Genomic DNA, 17649 nt, shown 5'->3' on the forward strand with positions numbered 1-17649 from the left:
ATACTATCTGGTCATAGCCAGATGGTTGTGGTCAAGGGCTCTATGTCCAAGTGAAGGTCGTTTATAAGCTATCCTCGCCAGGGGTTCGTCTTGGGACTAGTGCTCTTGAACATCTTTATCAACAACATAGAGAGTGGGGTTGAGCGTAACCTCAAAAAAGTTTGCTGATGACACCAACCTGAGTGTTGCAGCTGATACAACATAAAAGAGGGACGTCATCCAGAGGGATCTGGACATGCTCAAAAAGTGGGCATACAAGAATCTAATGAGGTTTAACAAGGCCAAGCGCAAGACCCCATCTGTAGTACTCTGTCCAAGCCTGAGGCCCACAGTACATTAAGAATGCGAAGCTGTTGGAGCAAGTCCAGAGGAAGGCCACAAAGATGACCAAAGGACTGGTGCATTCTCCTATGAAGATAGGCTGAGGGAGTTTGGATTGTTTAGTTTGGAGATGAGAAGGCTTCGGAGAGATCTCACTGTGGCATTCCACAAGCAGGAGAGGGACTGACTTTTTACATGGTCTGATAGTGACAGGACAAGGGGGAATGGCTTTAAACTAAAAGAAGGGAGATTAAAATTAGATGTCAGGAACCAATTTTTTTTACTCAGAGAGTGGTGAGGCAGTATAACAGGTTGCTCAGAGAGGTTATGGATGCTCCATCTCTGAAGGCATTCAAGGCCAGGTTGGATGGATCCTGGGCAGCCTAATCTACTCGATGGCAACCCTGTCCATGGCAAGGGAGTTGGAACTAGATAACCTTTAAGGTTCCCTCCAACCTAAGCCATTCCACGATTCAACAAAACATGAATGTTTTCTATATCACTGTATGGTCTCTTATGTTACCAATGGGAAGACAAATGTATTATATATTCCTTACCTTTAGCATAGTGAATTCATATGGCTGATAACCTTTAAAACTTTCATGGATAGCTGCCATTGTGTGCGAAGTTTTTTCCCAAAAATGAAGAAGTGTTGTCTGTAAGGCAGGGTAAAATTTCAGTGCAATGTTGTCTCAAACATGAATCTGTTTTTCACACAAAGTTTATATCACCACTCCAGTATTATAGATTCTCGTATTTGAATATTGCCATGGAAACCTCTTAGAAAAACATATATTAACAGGAAATCTTTATCTGGGAGGTTAATGGGTTTTGTTTTTTTTGGTACCTGATATGTTGTTAGTACATGAGAAAGAAGGTTGCATCTGCTCGCTCCCAAAAGGTCAACTTTTTGACAGACATCAGTCTTCAGTTTGTCAAAGTTGAGTTTTGCATGTCGCACTTGAGCTTGAACCTTCAAACAAAGGGAGAATTATTTATGTAGTGAGTTTTTTTCTTCATTTTTCTACCCCAACTTCACGAAAGAGGAAACAAACAGAACTTAGAAAATCAGAAATATCAGAAAATAAAACTGAAAAAAACTGAACAGACTCAATTAAAATTCCATATAGAATTATTAACATAATCTGTCCCACTAAAAATACATTATAGCAAGCTGACATGCTAAAATTAGGAATTATAAGTTTACTGCAAAACACAGAAGGACATCTCCATATACCTACTGTAGGAAAGCAGTTATACTGATAAACTTAAAAGTCAGTCAGAAACTTTTGCTGATAACATAGCACTTCAGTAACTTTGAACAGCTACAAAAAGTTATCTTTTCAAAGTTCTCCTTTTAATAGAAGCACTTTTCTCATATGTTGCTATAAGGAGAGTATCAAGACCTCCTTTCATAGGAACAATCTCTGTTTGAAAGAATTTTAGTTTTACAAATTCTTCTTCTACCACCAGTTATGTATATACCAGGCATTCTGTTACGCAAGCCACACACATTTGATGACAATAGTAGTATTCTCATCAGATATAAGAACAGAAACTTGATGTAGGCATTTTGAGCACAGGATATTTCATTTTAATGACAATTTTGTGCAGAGAAATTTGCATATAACATGTTTACACAATCTAGTTTTTGTCCAAGGAAATACAAAATTATCAAAAAACAAAACATGATTTTCCTATCACCCTTTCATAGTTAAAATGTTTACCCACAAAAACCTTCACAGTAAATGAAAGCCACACTGAACTCAAATTAAATGCATTTCCTTTTCTTTACTTGCCTAATTCAGAGTGGAAGCTTATTTTGGTCAGAATACAGAGATGTGGTTAAAACAAGACCTGACAAACTTGTATGTTTCTGGTTTTCAGAAGTGAATCCATAATCCTGCAACAAGTATCTGTGGTCCTTTTGTGGTGGACACATCTCATGACACCATCTGAAATGTTAGGGTAACAATACCTATCATCCTATCTCATTTATAGTAATAGACTTCCAACGAGGCAGAAAAAAGCAAAAGATCAGTGCCACAAATTCATCAGATGATCTACTCAGATGAATTGTAGCCATGTCTGTGATTGGCAACCCTTTTTCACTGATCTCATCTGATCAACTGTGCATATGTTACAGGGTTGTACATATCGAAGGTCTGATATATTCATAATGAAGGAGCAACCATAACTGAAAACTGATGAAAAGTGAAGAATCTTACAGGTGATATTTTAATTCTAGTTGATGGCAATGTGTCAAATATAAAGCTATACTTTCCAGTGATGCAGCTGAGATCAGAATCCTTTTGCTCTTCAGTGTATCACAGCACTAGTTTGTTTGTGAGAGTACAGCAAGGTCAACTGTGATTTTGTACATTAATAGTCCAAACGAGCAAAGAATATTACTTCTGGGGAATATAAGTATTTCTGTGTCAGAAATGGTGGGCCACAAGAAAAAATATACTAATAAATGTGATTATTAATTTCCACAGTTGGAAGTCTGGACAGGGACTTTATACAACAAATTGGGATTCAGGTCCATCTCATGTCTCCAACTTCTTAAGAAAAAAGCCCAGAAAAGAAAAAAAAACTTGCAAAGTTTCCAGTTACAGTCTTCCTGCGAATAGCCTTCGGGACACTTAGCAAGAAACAACATCAGGATTTTATCTTAATATGTTATTAGCCTCATTTAAAGCTAGAACACTGACAAAAAGGCGATTCATAACAATGTGGAATATTAACCTATATGTTCGAGATATCCATACAGATGATTCAAAATACTTAAGGCAATGTTTTGATATCAAATATCACAGATTTATTTTACCAACCAATTAAGACGTGAAAGTATGAGAATTATTCAATTAAGGATGTTTATGTGCTTTATTAACATACTAAAAGTTTATTTAGCAGAAATACTCTCCATTGTAGAGCAGCAGTGCAAGACAGCCCAGAAAGAACCCCACTCCAGGTCATCATCATGGGCCTTTTATGTGTGCCCATGAGCACATTTTCAATTCAGATTATTATTGGACACCTTTCAAGTTACTGGCTTCAGGAATTAGGAATAAAACATCTATGCTCACAAAGCAAAATCTACTTAAAACTGTACAAATTATTATAACAAAACTTCAGTTTTCTGCTCAAAGGAGAGTTTATGCAACGTATACTAAAGTTTTTCTTCCTCTGCAATTACTTTCCAAGACAAGACAAATAGGATCACATTGTGGTTTCTGTTTTGTGAATTTTTTTTTTTCATATATTTCACTTCATCCATGCACAGCATACAAAATTTATTTAAAAATCCTTGTCTGAGATGTGTTGGGATTTTACTGACTAAAGAGAATTGTGCTGTTTCAAAGGCAAGGTGGGCATTTTACAATGAAAGTGCTTCTAGCATCTGAACCAGCAGGTGCCAGTTAAGAGATTTATGCGATACATGAAAATCTCACCAAGGTACAGCTGACATAAAAAAAAATTACTACTTTCAATTTTTTCCTTTTTCTAAGGAAAAGTAAACTGCTTTTAATTTTCCAATGCAAATATCAAAGTATAATATTTAAAGACTGAATTCTTTAAAGAGAACACGTGAGAAAAATCTGAAAAAAAGTGTCTTAATTGCTTAATAAACTAATAAGCCAGATAAAACTGAAATAATTTTTAAAAAATTAAAATAAATAATCAGCGCTAAGATCCTAAATGCTGTGTGTTTGAAATTCAAACTCTGGGATGCTTGATTGCAAGGGAATATATTTGCAAATGCAGCTTCCTAAGCTGTTAGTCAAACCGAGAAGTCCCAGTCTTCAATTCAAGACTGCCATCATTAAAAATAATTTTTTGCACCCAATTAAAAAACCCTGTTCAGTATATTCCTATTAAAATTTGGATTCTTTTTATTTAACATATTTTCAAGAAATTTTTGTGTTTTCTGTGGTATTTCCATGTTACTACTTTTGGTCTAAGATAAAACACAACATATCAGTAGTTGCCCAATTTCAGGGACGGTTCAACCAGTAAAAAAAATTATCTCCAAACTAATTACGGTATATTTTTTGTCTCAGCACTTCCAGTATAGAAACAGAAACAGATGCTTTAGGTCTCATTTGTCACCCAGCCTCTCACTTACTTGATCTGAAAAGCATGCACAGTGTGTGTACAGAGTGGAAAGCAGGGAGGGAAGTAAATCAAGAGGGAAAAATTCCTGGAATATATAAAACCTTCCTGTTGGGAGTTCTGGGTAAACTACACCAGCAGATGGAATCAGCACAAATCTCTGCATGAAATAAGCGTAGCACCTTCTGGCATACCTGATTGTTATAAAGACTACATGAAACCTACGCACAAAATAAAGTAGGCTGTATTTTTAGGACAAAGTATTTAGAGTACAGAAGAGAAAGCAAAAGGAACCTGGCTACTAGTTATCACAGAACTGTAATAACATCACCTAAGCTATGAAGTTACAAAAAGGAACACCTACTGCATTTTCAAACCAACATATGCAAGCACATACTGTAGTTTGCTCTTAAAGTTGAGTTTGATGCCACAAGTCTGAGAATAGAAAAGCTAATGTTTTATACAAAATAATGACTGTAGCTAAACTATTCCATGTGCAACACAAAGAATTCCAAAGTCTTGCACAATGCTAACCCCAATTTCAGCATGCTTTGGTATGTTCAACATTCTGCAGGTTTTTCTTTGACTCAACTGTTCCCCTGGGTGGGAATAGTATTTACTGCATGTATGAATCTCTGTTCCATGAACATGTAAGGATAATACGTAAAAACAATATTTGAAGAAGAGGTTGTATACTTCTGTTCATCTTTAACCCTTCGTTTATGGTCTGATGAAGAACACTGATAAAAGTTACTTTTAGGAGATGACATTTATGAAGTTCAAAATGCCTGACTAGAAAGTAAAATCACTTGGGCAGAATAACACATGCAAATAATACCTTTTACATCTTAAGCTAAGCAGATGTACATAAAATTTGTTAAAAAAAAACCAAAGCTATTCTTGTAAGATATGTAAAGTATCCTAGAAAAAAAGGTGCATAATTAGTTCCAATGATATACTATTAAGTTTGCCATTTTGGACTTAATTATGATTGCCCCTGCTTGTGTACATGTGCTCATGCATCTCTCTCTATTTGGCTCGATTAAGTAAATTTAAGGTAATGTTGGCATTCCTATAAAGGACTAAATAATTACCATTGCACGTCTATATGCCTTACTCTTGAAAGCAACAGAAGTATTGTCTGCCCTTCTGCCTCAAAAAATATGATAGCTTCGAAAGAACAGCCAGTTCTGTGGAATTGCTACCCATGATTCTGACTTTCTGTCAGTACAGAATTACAGGCAAATAATGCCTTGACACTGCTGTTGAAAACCTGTATGTCCTGTGTCAGAGTTGTTTCCATCTATCAGGAATACCTTAAGAAAACAGAAGTAACTGAAAGTTAAATTAAATATTATGTTAACTGCAAATGATTGCAACTGATTCTGAAAAAAAAGACTGAGAAAACTTTCTGGTATCCTAAAGTGATAAAAAACTCTATTATAGAACCATTTGAGTTGGAAGGGACCCTTATATATCATTTCAGCTCCCTTGCAATGAACAGGGACACCTACAGGTACATCAGGTTGCTCAGAGCCTGGTCCAGCCAGACCTTAAATATCTTCAAGAATGGGGCATCCACCACCTCTCTGGGCAACCTGTTCCAGCACTTCACTACCCTTACTGTAAACATTATTTTTTCTATTAAATTATTTTTTCTATTAAATCTTCTCTGTTTTAGTTTCAAACCATTTCCCCTTGTCCAATCACCCTGCTAAAGAGCCTGTTCCCTTCTTCCTTATAGCTCCACACTGAAAGGTTCAATGAGGTCTTCCTGGAGTCTTCAATTCTCCAGGCTGAACAGCTCCAGCTCTCTTTCTCCTGTATGGACTTGATCAAGAAAACAAGATGGCACAAAGACTTTTCAGCTGCCTACAACTATTTTTCTAGTAGGATTTTTTTTTTAGAGTTAACTGGAACATCTAATTCACATGTCCAGAGTTCTCACTGCAGCATGTTCAGTATAGTCCTGAAACTGAACATATGTAATAAGTCAAGTGATAAAACTAGAAACCAATAAAGAAAAAAATAGTATAAGCAATGCTATACCACTCTGACACAGAATATAGTGAAATGTAGCTTAATACAGATTAGTTTAAAGCTGCAGTATGTCATTTACTGGCACTAGGAACAATCACGTTTCTCTGTCAACCAGAGTTGAATCATTGTATACAAATAAAATGATCATAAAGTTTTTATTCTATGCTGGTAGAAGTTATTTCCTTTTATTTCAATATTGTTTATTTCTACCAGAACAAACAAATCTCCATGATTTCAACGTAAGTTTTGCACTGCTTATACTGTCTATGAAGCTGTCTAAAGGAAAGAACTAGTAAAAAAAAAAAAAATCACATTGTAATTGAAATGTTATGACCCCAAACCTGACAGCTTTCAAACTTTGTCACAGAAACCAGTTTCATGATAGCTATTTTCACCATCTTATCCTCTCTGAATTTGCGATAGTATCCTTCTTACACTCAATTTTCCTTCTCACAAAATGATATCTAGTGAAACGTTTTCATTCACTTCTGTAATCAAAATGTGAGACAAAATAACAGCCATAATAGCTTTAGTTTTCACAGAACAATAGCCTTTGATGATAAGTCATGTTTTCATCTGAGTTACTGTGTTATTCCCCTTGATTTCAATAGTAATGCTTACTGTTGTTTAACATTTGTTTTGCAAAAGTTACTGAAGGTTTCAATGAGACAGAGTTCCATAGTACCAGACACTAAAAATCACTGAAAAAATTCCAGGTCTCGTACCAGTGATACATAGTCTTTAGGTAAAAGCTCCTGATAGTCAGGTCTAAATTAGGACTGCGCTGGGAAAAGAAGCCCTTCCTGGATACCCACAGGGTGATTTCTGCTCTGTGCATAATGGAATTTGCCCCACTAGAATGTTACAGACCTTGTTATACCTTTTCTTGATTTAAGAGCATGGTTCTCTTAAGCCTTCACTGCAGCATACACATAAGCACATGTGCATGCACACACTCAGGTCTAACACCAACATTCAGCTAAAAAGCATTAGAGCTGCCGGGGGCTGTCTGGAGTAACATATTCAAGTGAGCTTTAGCATTCAGCTGTGCTTCTCATCGGAGAATCAGGAGCACTTGAAGGGCTTGTATTATTTTTCTTCTGCTTCTGCTGATTTGTAATAAAAATATAAGCATATCCTGATTAGTATGAAGATAAAATTGAACTTAAATTACTACTTAACATTTCAGGCTTTTTTGCATGTTGTGTATCATTTCTCATGGGTAAGGCCATAGTATTTTAAACTTCCTTTTCTATTCTCCTTTTGACCCCCTCTGGAAGAGACAATAAAGATGCTATAGACAGGAGAATATTTGTGTAAAGAAGGCAAGGAAAGTATCATATGACAGAACTGCATTTCACAGACACATGATACTTTTGATACAATGTACAGCTCTAGATTCATGTATAGTATGCAATTGATAATACAGTGTAGTTTCTCAGTCCCATGAAATTAACAGAAATAAACAAACATTGTGTTGTACTCCAACCAGTCTCTCTGCTGCTATGCTATTCTACAGAAGCAGGGTCTTGATTACTTTTTCATAAGGAAAGTGATCATATTATGATAGCTCTTCTGCCTCTAACATGCTACCCTGAGGCACTGAATAGATTATAATTGAAAAGGAAAATTTTTGGAGCTTTTAAGAAGCTGTATTTAAGAATTTTTTAAACTATATATACATACATATATATATTTATCATTAGAGATCCTTACCATCTCCCAGAATGGAACAGAACAACCTGAAAAATCTCTTAAGGCTGGATGACAATGTTCTGTACTTTAAATCTATTTGCAATTACAACATTTGAAACCTTAGCTACCCAGAAAAGTAATTGTGTAATAAGGGAAGCTTCAGAATCATCTTTAGTTTTAGTTGAACTAATACCTTTCAATACTGCAATTATTTTGATACTACTTTAAATAAAATAAATTTGTACTAAGTTTTCTCTTTTTGGTATATTAAAAATGCTTCATTAAAAACATTCTGATATTTGTGGGTAATAACCCTTAATACTGCAGGAAGCACCAAAAGGGACCCATTATTTTCTGTGATTGTTGACACATGTCCTGACAGGACATGGCTCATTTCAGCAATTCTTTGAGGAGAGCTACTTTAGCTCCCGTAGTATCCTCGAAACTGCAGTCATTACTTTGGCTCAGTATTTGCCAGAGTTTTTTCTTGTGTATAGCAGCATTCCTTTGAGTCCCCCAGGTCATACCTGATCCAGCTTGTGGAAGCTCTGGGTTTTCTAGGAAAGCATTCATAGCTAGCTGCCATTCATTTGGCTAGAGATCAACAGATTAACTTTACAAAATCTTACTGCTGCACTTGCCCTAAGACATGTCTTCCAGTAGGATATGATAGGTGCAACTAGTTCAGATGTTGTTACTTGAGATCTTCTTAGTGGATGAAGATCACACAAACAATTGACTCTAGAGTTTCATTCATGTTACCCTAAAAACTGCCCATTTCTCTCCACTGGAGCTTTAAAAGCCGTGCAGAAGCTTTTGAAGATTAGTTTACGTGCAGACACTACAGCAGACATCAGGAGGCAGATGCAAGGAGCCCTAAACAAAGTAATGATTGGGAAAAGCACAACTTCCTTTATAGCTAATAACCATAACTATTGAAATATATGCTTATTTGCTGTTTGAATTCATTCACGCATAAGCTTTCAAGCACTGAATCATGATAAATTCTTGAAGAGGTGATTGAAGAATTTCAATAACTTAAATACCATGGACAAGCCAACTCTCCCTCTTGCCTTTGATACATGAGAATGATCGACCTAGAAACACTTTATCTCAGGTAATTTCCCCTAGTCCTCAAGTTACCTCTAACACTTCTTAATTCTCCCTCTCCTTCCCTCCAGTTTTTCAAGCCGGAGGCATGGACTGCCCATGTATCAGTTTCCTAGAGAGTCCTGATGCTGGCTGACTAAGCTAATTCTTCCCCAAAGATCTTGACAAGAACTGTTGCAGCTATTTTACAAACGCAGTTGCAGAGCTGCAATTAGCAACTGGCTGCCTGAGAGCAGAAAATAATAATATCCAAAAGAGCTGAAACTATGATTAAACATACAAAAGAGCTCCTAAATCCAGGATTCCAAACAGATGCTATCATGTTACTACTATTTGCAGTCAATGGAGATGAAACCATTGCACTCAAGATACAAATATATGCCAGACAAATCACCGTTTTGATTCTGATTTTTTTTTTTTTTAAGAAAAGCAAAGTTGCCTATGCAACTTTGTCCTAGTTTCTAGCCCTTTTTTTATTCTGTCAGTACTTTGGGTCAGGTACCTGCCTTTTCTTCCTGTTTTGAAATCCATGTCACCAGGTCAGCTCTGCTGACAAGTTCTTTATGGTAGACTACCTGGGTCAAGGACAACGTCATGGCAAAAAGCAAAATGCTTAAAGAACTTTCCTGTGTTGTTGTTTAGTTGTTTTTTTTTTTTGTTTGTTTGTTTCTTTAGCAGTAATATAAAAAATATAAGATGTTGCTAGGAACATTGCCATTTTTAAATCCCAGAGGATTTTTTTTTAAAGATATTATACAAATATTATATTTACAAAGCAGCCTGATCAAGGACACGAGCTTTCACTTCTTTGTGGATTTTATTCAGTGGAATATGAAATTTGCTCTTTGTGTCACATTTATATCTAATTTCCCTCTAAAGTTTTTCAGTACTCAGACTGTAAAACTTTTATTGCTTTGAATCTGTTGGCTCACATGCCATGTAAGTGCAGCCTGGCAGTAACGACTAAGCCATAGTCAAAACTGCTTACTCCATAACCACTGACAGTCAGCAGATGTGAGCAACTCTCTGACCCCTGTGAGGATATAAAATCATGGCTGGCTTGAATATTCTTCCTTTTTCCCCTGAAAAAGCCCAAAGGCTGGTTGTACTGTCTTCTGATATATTCCACGATGGCTATCGCAGAAATTGAATCCTGCTAATTAGCCTTCCCTCTCTCATTTATACAAACACTGACACAAAGAACTTATTTCTCTCTCGCTTTTTCTACCACCTCACTTCCTTCCCAGCTCTGTAATTATTCCTGCTGTTGCACACTGTATCTTTTCCAACTCTCATGTCTCTTTAGGTATGTGGAAAAACAAGAACCTCATCACACATTACGCATGTGGTTCCATGAATATTATCCAGTGGCATGAAGAATTATTTTTCCCTATTCTATTTTTCTTACACCCAGAGTCAAGTTGGATCTGCAAAATCGTATCAGTTCAGCCTTTGTATGGGGGAGAAAGTTACATTACTCTAAAAGAAAAAGTCAGAAGAGCACAAATGTATGATCAAAGATGTAAATAAGCTACTGTTAAAAGGAATGAAAGATTTTTCAGTCTGGAAAAAAGAGCTGAATAAGGAGTGCATTAGGAGGCCATCAGACAACATACAGACACTGGAAAAAGCTGTGCTTTGGCCACAAGAACCAGAGAACATTATATTAAACCAGCATATTAAACTCAATACATGAACAGCAGAACTTTAAATAATATCTGCGTCAGTTGAGAAACCCGCTATGTTTTATGATGTCTGCACTGGTCAGATAGAAATCACAGAATCACCTCCAAGGCTGGAAAAGATCTCCAAGATCATCCAGTCCAACTGTCCGTTTCTCACCAACATTTCTCACTAAACCACGTCCCTCAGTGCCACACCTACACATTTCTTGAACGCCTCCAGGGACGGTGACCCCACCACCTCCCTGGGCAGCCTGTGCCAGCACTTGACCAACCTTTTGGAGTAGAATTTTCTTCTAACATTCAACCTGAACATCCCCTTGTGCAACTTGAGGCCAATCCCTCTCATCCTATTGCTAGTTACATAGGAGAAGAGGATGACTCCCACCTCACCTCCCTTCAGATAGTTGTAAAGAGCAATAAGGTCACCCTGTGCCCCTTCTCCAGACTGAAGAATCTCAGTTCCTTCAGTCACTCCTCATAAGACTTGTGCTCCAGACCCTCACTAGCTTTGCTGCTCTTGTCTGAACATTCCCCAGGGCTTCAGAGTCTTTCTTGTAGCGAGGGGCACCATGTACTTGCTCTATGCAAGGTCCTGGTTGCTACTGTTGGTTGCAGATGATGGACAGATGGTGGGACTTCTGTTTGAGCTAATATACCCATCCTGAAGAATCAGGTAACACTGAGGTGTGTGTGTAGGTCAGGGTGGGATTGTAAACAAGGTGCAGTCCAGAACAGCACCTTATCTGAAAGCCGTGCTGTGATCAAAGGCAGTACAGATATTTTCCAAGTATTTTTCCTAAAAGACAGCAGTCTTTCTCATTTCACTGACACCTGTGTAATAGCAGGCTTTTCAGAATCAAAATTCAAAAGCATGCTGAATTTCCTAACTTAGAAAGTGTCCATTTTCAATTGCCAGGATGTATTCACACACTGCCTATGCCCAACCATGACTAAGTAAGGGAAAGCATTTGGAAATACTCCCTAAATTGTAACTGTAGGACAAGAAGTAAGCTTTGAACTCACATAAATTCATTTGAGGAAGAGATGGGAGTAATTTTCAGACACTGATGATTTTTACAGTCATGATTGCAGTACAGACAAAAGCCCAAATCTCAGTGCCTTACTTTCACAAAATTTTGTACCTTCCCACACTGAAATCTACATATATCTTAAGATCTGGGATTTCAACTTTCAAAGTAGCATGTCATAACATACAGGATCCACCTGGACAGATCTAGCTTAGCTTCCAGCATCCATTGCCCAAGCATGTAGGCAACACCCTTCAAGTCCTGGACGGTTGTCTGCCAAGTGAAACCTTAACTCATTAATATTTAAGAGAGGAGTGATGCACCAAACAGTAATATTGTCTACGTAAATCCTCAGGAAAAAGATATAAGCAGCAATTTTTATTTTGTATTGAACTTTCACTTTGCATTTATGAAAATTGTTAGAGCAGCCCTCCTACTAGGTTAGATATAGTGATCAGAACTAGCTAAAGATAGCCTGAACTCATATACTAAAAATCTTCTGTCCATTCAATCGATGAGGTATTGTTTCAATACATCTCAAAAGAACGTGGACTTTTTCCCTTGCCTGTTTAACTTTGAGTTCAATCTGAGGCTTCTTCCTCCCTACTATCACTACTACAGTAGTACAAAAACCTAAATCCAAACGCATCTTTGCAGCAGCAAAGTTTTGTTATATCCAAGTCAAATATCTTCAAGACATGAAAACAATCTCTGGCAAGCAACACTGCTCTTTGTGTTAAATAACTTTATGAACAACTGCCCTGCAGCAATGAATACACTTTCCACTCTTAAATATTTTAGTCCCTTCAGAGGAAAAACAAATAAAAACAGACTGAAAGGTACAGCCAAACAGCAACAGAAAAAGTCTGATATTATTCTTTTTTTTTTTTAAACTAAGGAATTATGGAGATCTTCCACTTCCTTCCCAATTTCTACCCCTCCAGCATGGCCCAACACAGGGAGACAATGGCATGCCAGCTGGGGACAGCAGCTTCTGCTGAGTCCTTGCCACTCATCCAGCAGCTGGATGCAGCCTTGACCAAAGTTACATTTCTCAGCACAATCCAGTGAGTTCAACCAGCCAAAAGCCAGACAACAAAAATATTTAGCTTTGAGCCTTACAATAGTTTTTACAAACAGAGGAGCACAGTGCAATTCCACAATATGAATCCATCTGCTCAACCAGCAATCAGTTCATTGCAATGAAGCATACAACACAAGGAGAAACTAACATGCTAGTTTTAAGAAAAATAGCTATAAAATACAGGATGCAACTGACTCTCAGACATGACAGCTGAGTCACTCCAACCATAATTTCCTTTAAAGTGGAGAAAGGTTTGTTAAATTTAAGAACCAAAAATTGGCAACAGTACTATATCTTCAATTCTTCAGAACCTCACTCAAATTCATTACAGAAACCACGATCACAGCACAACAACCATATGCTGAAAATTAGGCAAAGCAAAAAAATGTGACTGAGTCACACCGTCTTAAAAGACTCAGGAGCCTCCAAGACCACAAATCTAGAGATGTATCAAGCATTACTTTTCCATCAGCTTAACTAAACAGTTTTTAAAAATGATTTTGAATTAAACAAATGCTAAACAAGTTTACAAAAGACTTGCTTCAATTAAGAGTTATTTACTTGAATTGAAGCTGTGAAGAAAACATTTTTAAGCTAAGTTCATATATGATATTGTCAATACAATGTGAATGTTTGCATTGAGCTTTGCATGAGTTGAACTACATTTAGGCACCATCTTTTGAAAAGCTGCTTATCTGTAAGGTCATCCCTCTTCTCAGGAAAAGGGCTTTAAGTATTACTGATTTTTCCTTCCCAAAAATTGTCTCCCATTTTTCAAACGCATAGCTCTGCGCTCTGTTACCCACCATCTTCAATTGCAGTGGAAACGTATCTCACAGTACTTTGATTCATTTTTATAGCTTGGATCAATATGCAAGTTATTTTTAAAAGAGAACAAACAGTAAATGGCAATATAAAGGAAGGGAGGGCAATAGCAATGTCGCATCTAATCTGACTAACAGAAGGTCTGCATTTCCTACTTCAAGCAGCCTAAGTACGTGCCTCAACTTTCTACTGGTGACAAGTTTCAGTATTAGTCAAACTCAGGATGTGTGCTATACCAGGCTGAAAGGCAAAAAAATGTATTGATGCTAATATAGTCCTTGAAGCAATGACATGCACAGATAATAATTACCAATGATTTTCCTAGTCCGTTGACTAGGAAACTCCTAAATTGCATGCAAGACAACATTCACCTACATAGCATTACTTCAGAGTTTTGGGATAGATCTTTATGATATGACACCAAATGCAGTTTTAGTAGTAAGCACACATCTGTAAGTCTGCAGTTGAGAGTAATTACCACAATAGCATGCTCGGACACATACTATTCTTAACTGCAAAAGGGTGCACATTTTTGCACAAGAACATGTATCCTCTTTAGGGAGGAGGTCAATTCTGATATCTCATATCCTCAAATGACTGACAAAATCCAACAGCACAAATGTCTATAACTAGATACAGCCTGAAAACAGACTTTTTTTTTGTAACTATAATGCAAGTCTGCAAGATGCCAAAAGCAACTGTAAAGATTTGTAGCACAAAGCAGGCCAACTAGAACAGATGACAAAAGCAAATAAATAAGCTTCCAGGTATGGAAGATCTTCATCAGCTCTAAACCAGAAGTAACCTGGACTAAGCACTAAATGTGCTGAGGATCGCTCTTAGTTCTTCACAAGTTGATTGTGTTAATTATATTGCACAATCTGAAAGCAAAGCACAGTTGGCACACATGGAGCAGGGAAGTGCTGGCAAGTGTGGAACAATTAGACAGTTAGCTCTTGCAGGAGATAGAGACAGGTAATTACTGCTTTTGAAAGCTGCTGAAAGAGCAGCTAGAGGGGTAATGTAAAGAAAATTGTAACACAGCATAAAACTAAACTCTCTACTATGTCAATTTCATTCACCTAGTAATTGTAGAAGCTGAGCTGTATCTCATTTACTGAAGGTATGTTGAATCCTTCAGGTGCAACATCACAATTAGATAACTGCATTCATATTTTTTCATTCTCTTGCATCAAAATCAAATTAGTCTTGTTCAGGCCCTGAATATCACTTGACTCTGAGGTGCTTCTGAGCAGTTGGATGGGGAAACTGGGTCAACTGGAATTAGGCAAAGGGATGTTAAAAACTCATGTTTAGGGGCAGTAACATTTTCCCCAGTTAAAGCATCAAAAAATACTAGTTGGCTGCAAGGTCCTTTTGGCCAGTGTAAAGGGTTGTGATGGGTGAATGCATAACGTACTGGGAAATGCCACTGACACACAAAGCAAATATTAGCAGTATGACACCAATAGAGTCAGAAATATTCTTGTACCATCAACATGATAACCGGGCTGCCTTTAATATTTAGTGCCTAGGTGCTCACACTGTCCTGAGTACAAAGCCATCCTGTCTACAGTGCTAATGCAGGAAGAGAAGTTGTGCAGTTGAGTTTCAGATTTTGTTTTCTATTTAACATTTTTCTGTATAGGCAATAGAATGATAACCACTAATAATCACGAGTCACTTGCAACACAGTGTGTATATTGTACTTAACTGTGTACTCTTATTGGTCCAGAGATAAACACAGTTTTGTATAAATACACAGCTGTATTTACCTAAATTGACAGTGCTGTTAAGTAGAAAAATAAATTATGATTAATAAGTTTCATAGTTGATGTTTAATACATCAGTTTATTTAAAACATTTTCCCCAAAATAATTCTATTCTTTCCTGACACAAACTGAGAAAGATTTAAGTTATCATAAAATGTTATCATAAAAATCCCTACATCATCTTCTATGTTGCACTTCAGACTTCACATTGCGCTATCACAAAAGAAACATCTGAAATTTAAGCAGGGCTTAGGTAGAATATTCCTTAAGAAGAAAACTTGAAATGACACATCACATCAGACATTTCTCTGGTTAGAATGGTTCTGTTCAGGGTTTTTTTTTTTTGTTTGTTTTTGTTTTTAAAATCAATTTGGTTTCATTAAGAGAAGGAGAAAAATCAAACAGTATCTTAGAGAAGATTCAGAGCCTATGTAGCACATAACTGAACAGCAAAAGGCCTTATGAAGTAAAAGCAGATGGGCTACATTATGTATGTGCCCAGGCATTTTAGGAAAGTATAAGAATGAATTCCTGGGCAGTGGTGACCAAAAAACTTGGTTCTCTTGTGTAAACAAAGTTTTCCCCAACAGCTGTATTCCCCTTCCTGTTTATTCTTCTCTCCTGCAGAATTATCTCAGTTCAGTCACATCTGTACTTCATTTATTTTTAAAAAATATTTCTTTAGCTACCTCCTAGCTTTTCAGATTAAGGCTGAGGGAATTTTCCAAATCTCATTTCTCCTTTCACAACCTATCTTGTTTACATTTTTACACTTCATTTGGGCTCTGAATTCACATAATGTTCCATATGGGTTAGGGGCTTTGCCCACACAGATCAGTTTGCAGGATTAGAGTTTTCAAGTGACCACTTGAAACTGCCTAGGCAATTATCATTTCTTCCTGATTTAAGACCAAAACACAGCAGGATAATTAAGTGAAAACAGTGTTCAGCTGCTCCTGTCTTCCTTTTTATTAAATTTCAAGGTTACCTTTAATGCTTACACATTCCATAATTATTAGATTTTAAAAATCTGTTGGAGCCTAAAGTTTGCCACATCATATTTGAGAACACCTTTCTAACACGGGTTAACAGTAACCATTACATTAAAGATTAACTTAACACTATTATTGAATTAAATCACTTAAGTTTTTTTTAATTTGCTTTATTCTGCTGAAGTACTACAAGTTCTAATTATATGAACAGTGGTTTTAACCTACTTTATCTTGAGCTACAAGGATGAAAGCGCATCACAATTAAACCACGTCTGCTTCTTTTGCATTTCAACTAGGTTGCACATAACAAGATCACTAAAGTATGTCTAACACTTCATTGCATTTTTATTATTATTATTATTTTTTTTTTTTACAGCCATTTTGCTGGGTCTCATCTGACTCTTTTTAAAAATAATTGAGTGGATGATGAACCACCTCTCAAGGGCAGCCTCTGGAAGCAACTCTATCCTACAAACAATACATCTGAAGATGATGTAATCTGTTCCAAAAAGCTTGCTTCTATTTTTAAATAGCATCCTTTTATTATGCTTTTAAAAGGGCATCTCTATCACAAACTGTTACTTTGCATTTAACCTAGTAACAATCATCACTGATATTCCGTATAAATGAAATAGCTTCAGAAAAACATTGTTTTCTCACTGTCTAACAAAATCCTTATAACTAGTACTTGAAATGGCAATTCAAATTTATAAAATTATAAAATATACTGTAAAAAACTTTAGCTTAAGGTCAATTTGTCATAAAAAAGTGTTTAAAAAAAACAATTTAAAATGCTTAAGTATTTTGTACGTAAAGTATATTTTGGTTTGGGTTTCTGCACTTAATGCTACTGAATTTGACACTGAACAACATGGAAAAAGCTTTACATCAGAAAAAGCACAAAAAAGATGTTCTCAGCATTGAAACTTCATCTGATTTTACAAGGAGAGACAGTGATGACAATACACAAACTTTTTTTTT

General features: G+C 36.5%; 1 protein-coding gene across 1 annotated transcript in view; it reads right to left on the bottom strand.

Annotated features, from left to right (window-relative positions):
• The window catches only part of LOC100543207 (islet cell autoantigen 1), a 43774-nt gene that overhangs the window by 24191 nt on the left and 1934 nt on the right, over positions 1–17649 (bottom strand). Inside the window, exons 2-3 of the mRNA XM_010712665.3 lie at positions 1169–1294; positions 879–977 (exon numbers count right to left, since the gene is read on the bottom strand). Coding sequence (XP_010710967.1) covers positions 879–977; positions 1169–1294 — 225 coding nt within the window. The remainder of the gene's footprint in view (positions 1–878; positions 978–1168; positions 1295–17649) is intronic.

This window comes from Meleagris gallopavo, chromosome 6 (assembly GCF_000146605.3).
Source record: "Meleagris gallopavo isolate NT-WF06-2002-E0010 breed Aviagen turkey brand Nicholas breeding stock chromosome 6, Turkey_5.1, whole genome shotgun sequence".
Taxonomy (NCBI): domain Eukaryota; kingdom Metazoa; phylum Chordata; class Aves; order Galliformes; family Phasianidae; genus Meleagris; species Meleagris gallopavo.